Source organism: Phoca vitulina, unplaced genomic scaffold (genome assembly GCF_004348235.1).
Source record: "Phoca vitulina isolate PV1807 unplaced genomic scaffold, GSC_HSeal_1.0 scaffold65, whole genome shotgun sequence".
Lineage (NCBI taxonomy): Eukaryota > Metazoa > Chordata > Mammalia > Carnivora > Phocidae > Phoca > Phoca vitulina.
Genome location: NW_022589768.1, coordinates 5520012 through 5536233, shown reverse-complemented (window position 1 = coordinate 5536233; position 16222 = coordinate 5520012). Strand labels below are relative to the sequence as shown.

The following is a 16222-nucleotide window of genomic DNA, read 5'->3' as shown; positions in this document are numbered from 1 at the left end:
CTCAGCACTGGGCTTGCAGGAGGCAGCTGAACCCGAGGGGAGAGGCCAGAAGGGGCTCCTCGGGGCCGGGCGCGTAAGACGGTTAAGTTACCGAGGTCGTGGCAACTTGCGGGTAGGGGAGGCGAGCCGCCGCCTCAGGAAGCCTGGCTCTGCTTGGGGGGCGCTCACCGGGGGCCTCACCACCGGTGCCCGGATGTCAGGGACTCTGCTCAGTTCTGCTCAGCCCCGGGAGGGAGTGCTGGCGTGCCCATCTCACAGATGAGGAAGCTGAGGCTCAGGGACATCGTGTGGCTGCCTCACAGCCCACAGAGTAACAGATGGTGCTGACATTCTTTGGACAGAACTGGCGTGCTTCGCAGCTGCATCCTACCACCTACCAGAGCCAGAAACCCAGGGACCCGTGGAGGGGTCAGAACAGAGTGGGGGGCGGGGATGAGGCCATTCCCATGTGTTGCCAGACGCTGGTTAAAAGCTGCCCACGAGGCCTGAAGGCAGCGTTGGTGCTGGCCCCCGTGAAGGCCCTGTGCTGCGGAGGGCGCTGCCCCCGGGAGGCTCCCAGCCCCCAGGATCTGGAAGTCACTGGCCGATTTAAAAGCACACACAGTGTGCCAGCTGGTGTCGCTTCCTCATCAAAATGTATTGATGCCGCTGCCCGGCCCCTGGGGAGGAGACACCAGCAGCGTGCCCAGCCAGGGCGTGGGGGGGCAGCTGCAGCTGCAGCCTGCCATCAGAGGACGGCCCAGGGCTACGAGGGGATGGTGGCAGGGGGCCAAGGCCCGGGGAGCTGGGCCGCAGCCCGTGCGTGTCTGTGAGGCCTGGCCAGGCAGCCTGCCAGCAGAGCCCGGGACGGGGAGGAGCACGGTGCCACTCCAGAGCGGGGGTGGATGGGACCTCTGGGTTCAGGCTTCACCGGGCTTTGGCAGGAGGCCCCTCCCCCGTGGCCAACAAACAAAGCAGTGACTCCCAGAGTAGAACTGTGGGAGCTGGAAAGCAAGGTTGCCCTGGGTGGGAATGAGAGCAGGCGGGCCTGGCCAGGGGCTGCCTGGCAGGAGCCATCCGTGCCCGAGGACGTGGCTGGCCTGCACCTGGGCAGGGCCTGTACCTGCAGACGATGAACGCTGAGTGATTGCTTGGGAAGCTGGCAGTGTCCTGACCATGGCCCTGCCAGCACTCTGCCCGGCCTAGGCCCGGGCCGTCTTCCTCTGTGCTAAGCAGGTTAGAGAGGCAATGGGCACATGAGTTTGTGTGCTTTACCTTTTTACCCTTCTTCTCCTCTTGTTGCCTCTTATTTCTCTTCATTCTCTCCCTCTTCTGTAGCTCTTCTCATCTTTTTAAAAAAATCTTTATTTACTTGGGGCGCCTGGGTGGCTCAGATGGGCTCAGGTGGTTAAGCGTCTACTTTTGGCTCAGGTCATGCATGATCTCTGGGCCCTGGGATCGAGCCCTGTGTCGGGCTCCTGGCTCAGCCGGGAGTCTGCTTCTCCCTCTCCCTTTGCCCCTCCCCCTGCTTATGCTTGCTCGCTCTCTCTCTCAAGTGAGTAAAATCTTAAAAAAAAAAAAAAAAAAGATTTTATTTAGAGAGTGTATGAGTAGGGGAGGGACAGAGGGAGAGAGAAGAATCCCAAGCCGACTCCATGCTGAGCCCGGAGCCCGACACAGGGTTCGATCCCACGACCTTGAGGTCATGACCTGAGCCAAAATCAAGAGTCAGATGCTTAACTGACTGAGCCACCCAGGTGCCCCTGTAGTTCTTCACATTTTGTTCTTCTCCCACCTGATCCTACAGGTGAGTTGTTGTTGTTTTTTAACCTTTTGGCTTCTTTGTTTTTGTTTTTTGTTTTTCCCATGATAACAGGTATAAGATATGAATTTACATACCGGAAAATGCACAGATCTTTAGTGTACAGCTCAAAACATGTTAACATTTGTATACACTTGTGAAATCAACACCCAGATCAAGATAGAGAATATTCTGGTCATCCCTAAAGTTTCCTTCTCTGCCTACTAGGCATGTGCCCCCTAGTCTGAACATCTCTCACCATCGAGAAGTTTCATTTGGCCCCTTTGTATATATTCTCGTACACATTTTCTCTCTCATTTTTGTGTTTTTGTCTTCCTTCTACGTGTGTCTGTGTCTGTGCCAGAGAGAGGGAGAGAAAAGGAGAGACGGGGAGGGAGAGACAGAGAGAGATGAGAGAAGAAACCCAGGGGAGGATGGGAGGATGGAAAGGGCAAGGGCTGTGTGAGTGTGAATGGGGAAAGAGAGGGCCAGGCTTGACGACTTCATCTGGCTGGCTGGGGGCACAGAAGCATTGCTTTTCTCTTCGGCTCTTATGCTGCCTTTCCAAGCCGCCCCTGAGCTCTTTATAAACCCCGATGTTCTGGCCAAGAAAGACTTGCCTACATCCAAGAGTGGCAGAGGGGAGCAGGGCACACAGCGTTGGCTTGGGAACCGCTCTTTATCCCACAGGAAGTCAGCTCAAATGAGGTCTCTCTCAGTCAGTCATCCTCCTGTTTTTTCTAGTCTGGGGGAGAACAAATTAGCATGCTAACGGAAGACAGAGGAGCCCACAAGGGCCGAGGTTGCCATATTGGGGGCATGGATTGGAGGGTACTCCTCCAGGTCCCTCATTTTGTCAGCCCTGCTAGAGTGCCAGGCTAGGCAGTGGGGGTTCCAAAGATATGACTAGTCACTGTCCTCAAGAGACTCGCTACCCAGTTGGCATACGACATACTTGAAGCATTTGAGCAACCACGAACAGGGTGTAATTACCCACCAAGCAAGGCCGCATCAGCCTCTGCCTCTTCTCCTCAGGGATGAGCAGAGCAGCCAGACAACCCGTGTGTTGCCAAGACACTGGGGCACACCAGCCTCGCTGCCATTTGGGGAGCGAGCTGATGCAGAGATCCGGGCAGCCACCAGCTGCTAATTGAGCACGTGCCACTCACCAGCCCCTGTTCCGGTTAAGAACGGTAAGGAGAAGCCCAAAGGAAATGCGGTAGCTAGTACCTTGATTTCAACAAGGTTTCTCACAATTGTTTCATAATATTCTTGTGGATAATATGGAGAAATGTGGGCTGAGGAGTGCAGGTCGGAGGACACATAGCTGGTTGTTCAACCTACAAAGGATATTGATCAGTTTCCACCCTGATAGAGGTCTCTAGTGGCCCTGGGCTCTGCTTTTGTCCCCCTCCTATCTGATTTTTCCCCCCCAAAACTTACAAACCCCTGAAACACCTGGAACTTTTCTGTATCAACTAATTGTTAAAACTTTGTGACAGTCACACTCACTCTAACACACACACACACACACACACACACACACACATTTTTGCTGAATCATTGGAAAGTAGGTTGCAGACATGACACTTCACCTCTACAAACTTCAGCAGGCATCTCTGAAGGATGATAACATTCCCCTAAAACCACAGTGCCATTATCATACCAAAGAAAATGAGCAATAGCGCCGTAATACCTAAGACACGGTGCATCGTAACATTTTCCCCAATTCTGAATGGCTTTCTCTTTTTTTTCTTTCAAGATTCCATCAATGTTCACATGTTTCTTCTGGTTATCATGTCTCTTTTCGTTTCTTGACCTAAAATAGTCCCTTGTCTTTTTTATCTTTCACCGGGTTGAGCTTTTTGAAGAGTCCAAGCTAGTTTTCTTTGGTATCTGATTGTGTCCTTATCATTAGATCTGGGTTTGCCAGAAGTGCTCCAAGGACCGATGATGTTGTGTATTTCTTATTGCATCATACCAGGAGGTAAATGCATCAGGCACTTGCATTACTGGTGATGCTGCTTTATTTATTTTTTTAAAGATTTTATTTATTTATTTGAGAGAGAGAGAGGGAGAGCATGAACAGAGGGAGGGGCAGAGGGAGAGGGAGAAGGAGACTCCCTGCCGAGCAGGGAGCCCCACAAAGGGCTCCATCCCAAGACCCTGGGATCATGACCTGAGCCAAAGGCGGGCTCTTGACTGACTGAGCCACCCAGGCGCCCCTGGTGATGCTACTTTAGGCCACTTGGTTAAGGTAGTGGCTGCCAGAGTTCTGCCCCAGAGATACATTTTCCTTTTGGTAATTAGTAAGTCACTTGTAGGACAGACTTTGAGACCTTGTTCATATACAGTTTCCCAAAAATCTTCTACCCAGTGGCTTAGCATCCACTGATTACCCTTGCTTGAATCGAGGCTTTCTGAAGTCTACTCTTTCTTCTACATTCATCAGCCAACATTCTTCTATAAAGAAAAGCTTCCTTTCTACCTCTTTTCTTTCTCTCTGTGTGTTTTCCTGAGTTTCACTGCAGACTAATGGATTGTTTTATTTTGATACATTAGGACCCATTACTTCAGTATGCTTTTTGAGTCTCAAATTATCTCAGGTTTAGTCATCAAGCTGGGCCCATGTCCTTTTGACGTGACCCCATTAGTCTTTCATCACTTCCTTGCTTTTTGGCCCAACAAAATGTCCCAGGCTTGCCTTCCCCAGGACACCTGGTACCTTTTGTTGGGGAGTGGGTAATAGGTCTGCTCATCTAGTATTTTTTTTTTTTTTTAAGATTTTAAGTAGTCTCTACACCCAACATGGGGATTGAACTTACAACCCCAAGATCAAGAGCCTCACGCTCTACCGACTGAGCCAGCCAGGCACCCCTGACACCCAATATTTTTTATCAATGACTCGGATAAAGGCTAAGAAATGATTACCAAATTTACTGATGATTCAAAACTGGGAAGGGAAGTCAAATTCTATGATAATAGAATGAATACTCAAAATGACCTCAATAGGATGAAAGTTGGACCAGAACTAGTAGATTTAAAGGAGATCAATATGAAGTCCTGTGCTTAGGTTGAAAATGTTAATTGCATAATTTGAGGTTTGGGGGAACTCTTTACTAGATGAAAGTTGATATAGAAAAGTAGCTCTGGTTGTTAGCTGACATGAGCCAGCAGTATTGCATGACTCTTGGGTTACATCCATCCATTCATTCATTCATTCATTCGTGTAGCCAGTACTTATTGAGGGTCTGCCATATGCCAGGCACTGTTCTAGAAGCTTGGGCCATGTTAGTTAACTAGCCGAATAAGCAAAAATCCTGCCCTCCTTTGGGGCGCCTGGGTGGCTCAGTCGGTTAAGCGTCTGCCTTCAGCTCAGGTCATGATCCCAGGGTCCTGGGATCGAGCTCTGCATAGGGCTTCTTGCTCGGCGGGGAGTCTGCTTCTCCTCCTCCCTCTGCTGCTCCCCCTGCTTGTGCTCTCTCTCTCTCTGTAAAATAAACAAAATCTTTAAAAAAAAAAAAAAAATCCCTGCCCTCCTCAGTCAACATTCTTGGTGCTGGGGAGTGGGGTCAGGTGGGGATTTCAGGCAATAATGAAAAACCACAGCAAAGGTGATGAGTGCTTTGAAAAATTTTCTCCAGGTAAGGGGATATGGGTGGAAGTTCAGATTCTTCAAGAAGGTGATCTTTGAGCAAGGATCTGAAGGAAGCAAGGGACTCAATCATGTGGCTATCTGGGGGAAGAGTGCCCCAGGCAGAGGGAGTAGCCAGGACAAAGGTCCTAAGAGGAGTGGTTGGGGGTGTGCCTGAAGTAGAGTGAGTAGGGGGAGAGCAGTGGAGGATGTGGTGGGGTGAGGATGACACAGGGCCTTGTACACCACTGTAAGTCTTTGGCTTTTATTCTGAGTGAGACAGGGAACCCTTGGAGGGTTTCAAGCAAAGGAGTGGCCTCCGGCCATGACCTTACTGGTTTTGAAAGATTCTGGTTGGGCGCCTGGGTGGCTCAGATGGTTAAGCGTCTGCCTTCGGCTCAGGTCATGATCCCAGGGTCCTGGGATCGAGCCCCACATCGGGCTCCTGGCTCAGCGAGGAGCCTGCTTCTCCCTCTCCCTCTGCCTCTCTCCCTGCTCATGCTTTCTCTCTCTCTCTGTATCTCTGTGTCTCAAATGAATAAATAAAATCGTTTAAAAAAAAAAAAAAAGAAAGATTCTGGTTGCTGAGTTGAGAATAGTTTGCAGGGAAGCAGAGGTAGCAGTTAGGAGGAACTTGCAGTAACCGGGAGAAAGAGGGTGCTGATGGTGACCCCACACACACACGGGGAGGTGGTGAGTGGTCAGATTATGGATTTCCTAGTGGGTCAGATGTGAGGAAATGAAAGAAAGTAGTTAAGCAGCTTGAAGATGGACTTGCCTTTAAATGAGATGGAGAAAGCTCACATAGGAGGAACCCATTTTGGGGAGGGAGAGGGGAGAGATCAGGAGCTTAGTGTAGGACATGTTGGATATGAGATGCCTGTCGGACAAGACAGCCCGGTAGAAATGTTGAGGCCATCTGGAGTTCGGGACAGAGGTCCTGACTGCAGAGAGAAGCCTGAGTATAATTGGCTAAGAAACAGATTGACACCATTAATAGAGGGAAAGTGTCCAAGGCCTGCAATGCTAGAACCTCTGGTGGTTGGTGCTGCCCACATCCTGTGTGGAATTGTGTGTCCAGTGCTGGGAGCCCCTTTATAAAAAGGGTGCTACTAGCCTGGACCGTGTCCACAGAAGGGTGTTAGGATGGTGGAGGTACAGAAATCACAGAGCATGAGGAACCCTGACTGGGAGAGGAGACCTGGGACCATGTGGGTGCTGTGCCCATCTCCTGACAGCCACCCTGTGGGGGAGGAAGTGGCAGGCCCTGGCAGTGGGGTGAAAGCAACAGGTGGTGGCTCTGAGGAGGCTAGTTATGGCTGGGGGTGAAGAGGAACTTTCCAGCCAGTTTCTGGAGAAACCATCACCACTGCCAGGAAATGACTAGCCTAGCGGAGGTTTTCAAACTACCTTTGACTTGAAGTACAGGAAGAATTACATTTTACTGCAATCCTGTGCACCTTTAGGAAAAGTTGAAACACGTTTCCCAACACTTTCTGATCTTCCGTGATCATTGCACTTTGATATTTGCTATTCTGCCTTTTTCCTTAAGTTTTATTTATTTGAGAGAGCGCGCGTGAGCACAAGCAGGGGGAGCAGCAGAGGGAGAGGGAGAAGCGGCCTCCGCAGGGAGCCCGACCTGCTGCTGGATCACAGGACCTCGGGATCACGACCTGAGCAGAAGGCAGACGCTTACGGGACTGAGCCACCTAGGCTATTCTGCTTTTTTAATGCTGATAGGGACCCACTAGGGGGTCCAGTCTGCAGTTTGACCCCCGCCCCGTCCAGTCTCAGCAGAACTAAGCCCCATCCCTGAGGATGTTAGGAGCCAGGAGGAGTGTGGTGGGTGCCTGTGGGATTCCACTCCAGCCTGAGGGAGTACTTTCACCTGCCAGGCAACGTGCAGCCTGTGGAGGAGGTCAGTCGTCCTTCACAGTACATTACATGTAGTTATCCCACTTAAGCTAATCTTGCCCGCCCCTCCAAGGTTTGGCTTCGTATGGACATCTAGACGGGGATGACCCCGCAGGGTACCTAGATCAAGCTCTGAGCCTGGAGTGAACGCCCAGCCAAGACCTAAGGTGGGTTGACCCGTGCAGAAGTGAGGCTCAGAAGCAACTAGCCTCGTCACCAGCACGGGCTTGGCCGATTCATTTGGTCACGGGCAAGTGGGTGCCAGGAGCACCAGCGTGGGGGGTGGAAGGGGTGGAGACCAAGGCCCGACCCTCGGGAGGCGCCCAGGGAGAGAGACCCACACGTTTTCCCCACGGCACGCGCTCAGGGGGTTGCAGAGGAGCCGGAAGGGGTCGGGGAGGCGGTGGGAGGGCCTGCGAGGCGGGGGAGAAGAACCACGGGTCCGCTCTCCGCGCCCGCGTGCTCCTGCGGCCTCGGCGGCGACTGGTTGGCGTCCTCCAGGCGCGCACCGAGCGCGCGCAGCACGCGGCCACCCCTCGGGCCTCCGGCGCCCCGAGCGAGCAGGGGGCGGGGCGGGAGCGGAGCGGGAGAGGCAGGGCCAGCCGCCGACTTCCTCCTTCGGCCCCGCCCACCGAGGGCCACGTGACAGTAGCTCCCCCCCACCCCCCCTCAGGTCTAGCGGGCGGGGCTGCAGCCCGCGAGTCAAGTTGAGCCACCTGAGCCGGAGCCCGGAGGACGCCGTCGCTCCCCGCTGTCCGGAGCTCCGCGATGGGCCGGGGGAGCCGACCGTGCGCCCCGCGGGGCGCCCTGCCGCCCCGGCCGCCGCCGCTACTCCTGCTGCTCCTGCTGCTGCTGCCGCCGCCGCCGACTCCGGCGCTCGCCCCTCGGATCAGCCTGCCTCTGGGTGAGCGCTGGGGCGACCCCGCGGGGGCGCGGGCTGGGGTCGGGGGGAGGGGAGGCGGCCGGGAGGTGCCTGTGCGGAGGCTGCCGTGACAAAGGAAGGAGGGAGGAGGGGGCCTGTCAGAGGCTTGGGGTCCATTAGGACCCCTCCTTCTTTCAGAGCGCTGCGGGGAGGGAGAGAGAGGAGAGGGCAACTGTGGGGCCGCGGGCCCCTTTCTTCCCTTCCTTTAGAGGGCGGGGGGGGGTCTCGCGCCCGCTCAGCGTCCAAGCTCGCCCCTCGGTAGGGCGTCCTTTGCGGCGGTGGCAGCCCCCCCCCCCCCCCCCGGTGCTGGCTACCCGCTGGTCCGCCTGCCCATCTGCTTGTCTTTGATGCTGACCAGAGCCAGCCGCGGTGCCGCCCCCGAGGGCGTCTCGGGGTGGAGGGGACCGTGCTTGCCGTCCCATAAACACTGGGGTTCTGGTATTCCAGCAAGTCGCAGCAGGACTCCCGAGCCGCAGCGGGACAGGAGTCCCATCTTCCCTCCCAGCCCTTCACCCTGGCCTATCGGCGCTGCCCCGGCCCGAACGTGGTGGGATCCCTCCGGGGCCCGAGAGCGATCCTACCAGGGATGGGGGCTGCTCTGTGACTCCTAGGCCCTGAGAGAGAATCCTCCTGGGAGTACCATCCTCATTGGTGAGGTCCCTCACCTGGTGCTCATGCCTGCTACTGTGGCCCCTGGCTCTCCCCTGTCCCTACCCCTTTACATCTTGTTGCTTCTCCAGCTTCTCTTTGAAATCAGAGGGACCCGGATTCCAAGCCCATTTCTACTACTGGGCTAGTAATTCCCTTCTCCCTGTGCCCTGGTTTGCTCATCTGCAAAATGGGCACAGTTGTAGGTACCTTGCAAGGCTGTCTTGGAGATTTCATGAAACTAGCTGAGTTCTGTGGGCACAAGCTTTATAGGGGCTCGGTAGATGTTGTTTCTCCAAGCCCTTTAACTTGTTGTCACACTGGGAGAATTAGAATAAAAGACGTATGAATTAGAGGTTACATATTGAAAGGAGACCGGACTTCCTTCTCTCTACTGCATCCCCACCCCTGAAAACATTCTGTGTACAAAAGGGAAGAGTAGCAGAATCAGCACTTAGATTAACTCAGGGTGCTTGTGGCCCTGAATAACCCTGTCTGAAACATTGCAAGACCGTGCTGAGAACATAGCCTGGGTTCAAATCCTGCCTCCACCACTTAGTAACCATGTGACCTTGAGCAAGCTACTTAACTCTTCCCGGGCCTTGATTTCCTCATCTTTAAAATGGGATAATAATAGCACATACCTCAAGGTTGTGAGGATTAAATCAGTTTATGTTTGAAAAGTCCTTAGGACAGGGCTTGGTACATGGAAACCGCTCCATAAGTGGTAGCTGGCATTATCGTTAGTGTGAAGCACAGGCTTCATTCCCGCAATCCTGCACAGAGCCAGGGTGACTGCCTGGGGTGGGGGTGGCGCTGGTGTGTTCATTTGACCACAGTCCCTTGGGTGCTGCTCCATCTCATTAAGTGAGGATAAACAAGTGCATCCGGACCCGGGCCTACTGCCTTGCCACTTTCTCGGTTGTGGCCACAACTCCCTTTGTCCTTAGACCCTCTTAGCTCTGGCAGGAGGGCAGTAAAGTGGGAACAAATGTTCTGGAGGACTCCATTTATGGCCCTGGGCTAGCTCACAGAGCCATCGCAAGCGCAGCTAATCTTGCGTCCAGCTCTGGAACTGGACGGGGACCACCCAGAGGGTAACTGAAAGGCAGAACTGGGGAGCCGTGAGGGGGAACCAAGAGGGCCTGCATCCTGAGAGCGGCTAGAACACTTGGTTATTACCCACATAGCTCTCAGACCTGGCCCACTTCCACAAATCTGTGACTGTTGCCGGGCTCTGTCGCACACCAGCGTCCCCCGCACAGGTCAGTTGGTACTCTGGTCTGGATGTCTGTGCATTCCCCTCTCCCAGATCCTTAGGTGAAAATCCACACTCCCAGAGCACTGAGACACAGGTTCCCCTGTTAGGACTGGCACAGATGCACGGCACAAAGGTGTCCCTTGAGAGGTTCAAAGGGCCTAGAAATGCAGTCGATACTCTGCTTTCCAAGCTGTGGCTCCTAGAAGAAGACAGAGCTTCTGCTGTGTTCCTGAGACTGGGTCTGCCCAGAGGGAGCCTCTTTCTCTAGTCCCCCCAAAGCCCTGGAATAGTTAGCAGCACCCAGCACCTGAACTTGTGAGCACACATCCATACTTTACTGATATGGACCACACCCCAGAGGGCCTGCCTCCCTAGACTTCCTCCTGGCCCTTGATATTGGAAGCCCCAGAGGGGAATGCCCTGGTGACTGGGCAGGCTCACCTTTGGAGCGTGGCTGCAGGCAGCTTCCTGCCTCATCTTTGGGGGCTTGTTAGATGTTCCTGGCAGCGTGCCTATCCTGCGTAGGCCTGAGGTGACCATGGGGACTCTGGGCACAAGGGCCCGTGGCCCCTCCCTCACAGAACAGGGAGAGAGGCATGGAGGGAGAGACTGCACCTCCCTTTCAGGCTACCTGTCCTCCCCTACTGCATTCCCACCCAAGCTCCCCAAGGGCCCGGATGCCTAGGGACAGTGAGCTGTGTCTGTGGTTTGAAACAAAGTCTCTGGAAGTGGAGCGTCCAGTTCGTGTGTGGGGTCCTTCCTAGGGAACTCTCCTCATTGCTGTTAATCCGCAGCAGATTCCTGGGACCGTGAAGGAGGGGATCCCCCATTTGTGGTCTCGTCCAGTGGCCAAGAGTGGGAGGGGAACTGGGGACTCCAGGGCCAGCTGGACAAGGAGAGGCCTTAAAGGGAAGTTACTTGTCTCTGTGGAAGGAATGCTTCAAAGAAGTGTGTGGAATTTTGGTTCTCTTGCGCTGGAAAGCGTAGTTTGACGTTCCAGGACCAAAGGCTCAGAAGAGGAGGGCTGCCGGGGCGCCTGGGTGGCTCAGTCGTTAAGCGTCTGCCTTCGGCTCAGGTCATGATCCCGGAGTCCTGGGATCGAGCCCCACATCGGGCTCCCTGCTCTGCAGGGAGCCTGCTTCTCCCTCTCCCACTCCCCCTGCTTGTGTTCTCTCTCGCTGTGTCTCTCTCTGTCAAATAAATAAATAAAATCTTAAAAAAAAAAAAAAAAAAAAAAGAAGAGGAGGGCTGCCGAGTGGAAAGAATGGCGCCGGGTGTGTGAGCGGCAAGGCCACTGCCCCCCAGCCGGGCTGTGTAGAAAGAAACAAAGCAAACCTCCTTTGGCTCATGAAAGTCTTATTGAGTTCCCTTATTTGGGCAATTAAGAGGAGTTATTAATTTCCCCCTGCCCCAGAAGTGCCTGTCTGGAAAGGTCTGGACACAGTGTTTCCAAACCAGATTGGAAATAAATCCATAGGCCTTGCGAACTGCAGTCAACAAAACCCCATTGAGCTGGGGAACTGGGCATTGGACAAATCAGCGGCCTGTCCTCTGACCCCGGAGTGGACACCCAGGGTCAGGGCTGCCCCGAGAAGCCCCCAGTGCAGGCCACTTTCAGAGTCTTGCTGGCTGGTGACAGGCCTTCCTCCTGAATGTGGCCTCAGCTCCACATGAGCGTTTGTCTTCAGCTCTGTCCCAGGGCCTGGCATCTTCGTGGCCCCTTCAGAGCCAAGTGGAAAGCGCTGTGAACTATGGGCGCTACTAGCCGGGCTTTGAAGACTCACTCGCCCCCTAGCTGCACCACCTGGGGCAAGCCGGGGATAATGGCAGGACCCATCTCCCAGGGCTCTGAGCGGATTACAGGAAATAATGTATGGAAAGTGTTTGGCCCAGTGCCTGGCACGTGCTCCGTCCCCAGTAAAAGGTAGCGGCCTCCGTTCTCTCTGGTGGAAATTCCCTGCCTGCCTCGCTTGGTGAGGTTATTTGCATCCATTTGGGTGACACTGAGCGCTGGCTGTAGGCAGGCCCGCTGCTAGCTGCCAAGACCTGCCAGGTCAGAGAATGGCATAGTGCAGGTCCCACCCCCTGCTCTGGGGTGGAAGACAAAGCAAGTCACCCAAGGGGTCCTGCTGAATTTAGTGCACTTTTTAAGTGCTCCTGGTTCAGCTCTTTGAAGTTGTTCTTTCCCCCTAAGAACTTCCTCTGCCTGGGGGTGGACCGCACCTCTCCCTCTGCCCTGCCCCTCACTGGTTCCACTCTGCCCTGTGCATAACCCACATTCAGCTGGGTGTCGAAATGCCTGTAAGCCAGCCCAGCAAAACTCTAAGCTTGCACAAGTTTGGGGGCACATCTGGATACACCTGCACGTTCATCCTCCACGCAAGGGAGACAGAAGATGGCACAGAGCCTGGGAAAAGGCTGGACTCGGCTTATGTAGTCGCTCTTTCCTTTGTCCCCTTCTAGAGGCTGTGGCCCGACCCCCACCCTGCCGTGGGTGCTCAGGATGGGTGGAGAGGCCTCTGATGGGGCCCCCCCCGTGGGCCCCTGCCCCTCCTCCTTGCATTCTGTCCTCCCGGCCAGGCTCCGCTGTGTCCAGGGTGGAGAGTGGCTCACATGGAGTTTGCCGTCTTGGGACAGATGCCCGAGGTCCCGTAAAGGCTCCACCCCATCTCCCGCCATCCTCAAGGCCATAGGCGAGCCTTTTCTCTGTGCCTAGCCCTATGCAGTCTCCCTGGTCCTTTTCTAGCCGCCACTCCTCTGTGAGCCTCTCCGGTTCGGGGCAGGACCACCTGCAGCCCTGAGGTGGCACAACCGGTGTCCTCGCGTTTGTGTTGCAGTGTTTCGTGTCTAGAAGAAGGTAGAAAGTAAGGTAGTGGGTATAGAGCTACTGTGGGCGCCAGGCTTAGTTGTCTTGTTTCCCCCTACACGGTGGGTAAAGTTATCCCCATTTTACAGATAAGACAGCTGAGGTTCAGAGAGGTGAAGTATTTTGTCCAAGGCATATGGCTCTGCCTCCCTGAGATTGAATGGAATCTCAGACCCCTCCCTGGACCAGAGTACCCTGAATTGGGACTTAGCATTCAACGTGTTCTCTGTGGGATCTCTCTGCTCTGCACTGATGGGTCCTCTGAAAAGCCCATCTTGACGGTTAGTAGGGTTCAGAGAGGTGGGGCTGTGGGGAGGGGGTTTCAGTGGGTCCAGTAGACAGAAATTTCTCATTTTATCATAACTGCTACTAAACGGGGGCCAAATGAGCAGACTCCTCTCCTTTTTGGCCTCCCCTTGCTCATCCTCTGAGGGGTGCTAACAGACAGGAAAGAAAGCTGCCCAGGTTGGGGCACCCACCGTGTGCCGGGTGCTGGAGGTGGGGTCGCTGCATCCTGTGGGGGGCCCGAGGCTTGGAGAAGCTAACTCACGCGGTCAGGGTCATGCGACTAGAAAGGTTTGGGGTCAAGCTGTGGGCTACAGCTCTCTGACTCGAGAACCACATTGTGTCCGTTAGAACAGCTGCTTCCAGCCTCAGTTGTGAAGTGCGGGGAAGCAGCAGAATGGCCCAGCTTGGCCCTGGAATAGTTGATAGGTTACGTTTGTCCATCTGGTAAAGAGACATACGGAGGTCACTCCCTGGATGGGAACGGGATCCGGCTGAGGCCCCGGATGGTGTGGCCACGATGGAAGTACGGTCCACTCAGGAGACCAGGAGCAAACATCTCAGACACAGGTTTGCATCCTGCGGCGGGGGGGTGGGATGGCAGGCCAGAGCCAGCACGGAAGTAGATTTTCTTTGGCCTCCAAGTGTTTTAGGAAATCTTAATTAGTTGCTGATATTTAAAACTCAGGAAATGTAAGGTAAAAATCCAATTTTCCAGTTCTTCTGAAGTTCTGGCAAGGCTGGGCCCCCGGTCCACTTGGCAACATGCATCTGGGGCTGAGCACTAGCCACCTCTTCAAAGGGGCTCCTGCCTCCGGGCGGCTGGAGCCCCACCTGCCCTTGTCCCCTCTCTTCTGCATGAGTGGGCTGCTGAGGTGGCCAGAGTGTGGGTATTTACTCAGAGCAAGGGTGGGGAGAAAGGAGGGTGGCAGGAGGAGCAGGGGCGGGTACGGATAGGGTCAGTCCTGATTGTTGGTGGCCCCCTAATCTGGGAGCAGGACTTGGCACTTTTCCACACTGCATTTATCTGGTCTTTGCGGCAGCCCGGTGAGGGCTCCCTCTCAGGGACAGCAGGTCCCTGTTCCGAGCTGCACAGCTGGTCAGTGATAAGTCAGGACTCACACGTGGGCAGTGCGGCTCCCCTTTGCAGCCCTTGTGACCTCTCTCCTGTCTGTCAGCTGTCACGCTTCTGTCTGGGCCCCGAGCTCACGGGACTGAGTGCTCAGTGCTTTGGGGAGGGGGCTGAGCAGGGCAGTGCTTCTCAGACACGCTCTTGTGAGCGAGAGGCTTCGGGACCTCTAGGCTGTCCTCTTGGAATCTCAGACCCCTCCCTGGATCAGAGTACCCTGAATTGGGACTTAGCATTCAATGACATGTTCCTTGGACCTTACCTGGCCAGATGATACAAATATGAATAAGCGCGTCCTGCTCCTCAAGGAGCTCTCGACTGGGTGGAGGAGACAGACACAGAAAGCCATCGGCAAACCACGTGGCCGGTGCACCGTGAGAGGTGTGAAGGGGAAGTGACGGGCGCAGAGAGGGGGCCCTCGCCCAGCTGGGGATTCAGGAAGTCCTCCTGGAGGAGGTGAAACCAAGCTGAGTCTCAGGATGAGTAGGAATTGGTGAGAAGGAAGGGCGTTCCAGGCCTTGAGTAAAGGCGAGAGAAATAGGACCTTGAGTTGCAGCTTGGTGTCTCTCCGTTGAAGCAGGGGAGGGAGATGTGGCGAGGGCTGGCGAGTTAGGGGCTTGGACGGTGGGGCACACTGAGGTTGTCCATACCTGATGGACCAGGACAGTTCCCCGAGAGCCCTGTGGCTGCAGCACAGAGGCCGGGCTGGGGGCAGGGGCCTGTTGGGGGGCTGTCGTGGTATCCCAGGCGGGAAAGGGGGTGGCCTGGTTCAGGACTGTGGTAGCAAATGGGATAGGTTTGGCAAGTATTAAGGAGGGAAAATTGGCAGGATTTGATTATGGATGGGATGTCCGTGGGGTGAGGGAGAGGGAGGAAGGAACCTGTCCAGGTTTCCAGTGGGTGACGCAGGGCATGAGAGCCCAAGCCGAAGGGGGCAGTGGTGGGCGGTGGTCATGGCCAGTCTCCCGCTGGATGGAAGATCTGCACTGATGGCGAGATTTGGGGTTCGCCAGTGTCTGGATTGTTGAAGCGATGGGTGTGGGTGTGTGATCTCGAGGCCAAGGGCAGACCCCAGGGAACAACATGAAAGAGCAGACTCCAGAGCGATGGCAGTTAGGTTAATGACACAGACGCCAGAGCTGCCAGCCCAGGTTCCAATCCCGGCTCCACCACTCTTCCTAACTGGCTGATTGCAGGCAGCTCTCCCCTGAAAACCTCAGGTGGTCAGGCCTCCTTCACAACCACCTTGCCAGGACTCCATGCATTCAATCCATTGAAAATGTGTAGTAGATGCTCTGGTAAATTAGCTCTTGGAGGGATGGAGGCCCAGAAGGAGTGGCAGGGAGACGGGAAGTGACCCTTGAGGCCATTGTGGCCCACACCGGGGGACAGGGGGCCTCCACCAGGCCCGGTGCTGCAGAGGCCATGCCCTTCAGTGTCTGAAGGTTGGCAGTGAGGTGATGCCTGGCCCCTGGCGAGTGTGGGGCTGGTTGAGGCCTGACTCTCCCAGTCGGGGTGAGTGGGAGGTGAGGAATGGAGACAGCTCTGGGCGGCTCTTCTCTTCAGGAGTTTGGCTGCAAAGGAGAGTAGGGAGGCACATAGATTTCTAGGCTGAATATTGAAGGAAAAAAACGGCTTTCTGAGAGGCAGAGGTTGACAACACGGGACTTGGCCTCGGAGGAGATAGGGAGGCAGTGGGAAATTGAGGTTGTCCATACCTGATGGTCCCAGTTTCTTTTTTTTTTTTTTTGTAAAGATTTTATTTATTATTTATTTGACAGAG

The 16222-nt window shown here is 54.8% G+C and overlaps 1 protein-coding gene across 2 annotated transcripts in view; it reads left to right on the top strand.

The window, feature by feature from the left end:
* Positions 1-16222, top strand: part of SEMA4B (semaphorin 4B) — a 36584-nt gene that overhangs the window by 4100 nt on the left and 16262 nt on the right. The window contains exons 3-5 of one of the 2 annotated variants that reach the window (XM_032391970.1): positions 2816-2973; positions 7402-7495; positions 8002-8232. In XM_032391970.1, the coding sequence (XP_032247861.1) occupies positions 8097-8232 (136 nt within the window). In that variant the 5' untranslated portion in view covers positions 2816-2973; positions 7402-7495; positions 8002-8096. The remainder of the gene's footprint in view (positions 1-2815; positions 2974-7401; positions 7496-8001; positions 8233-16222) is intronic. The other variant, XM_032391971.1, reaches the window with a different exon arrangement.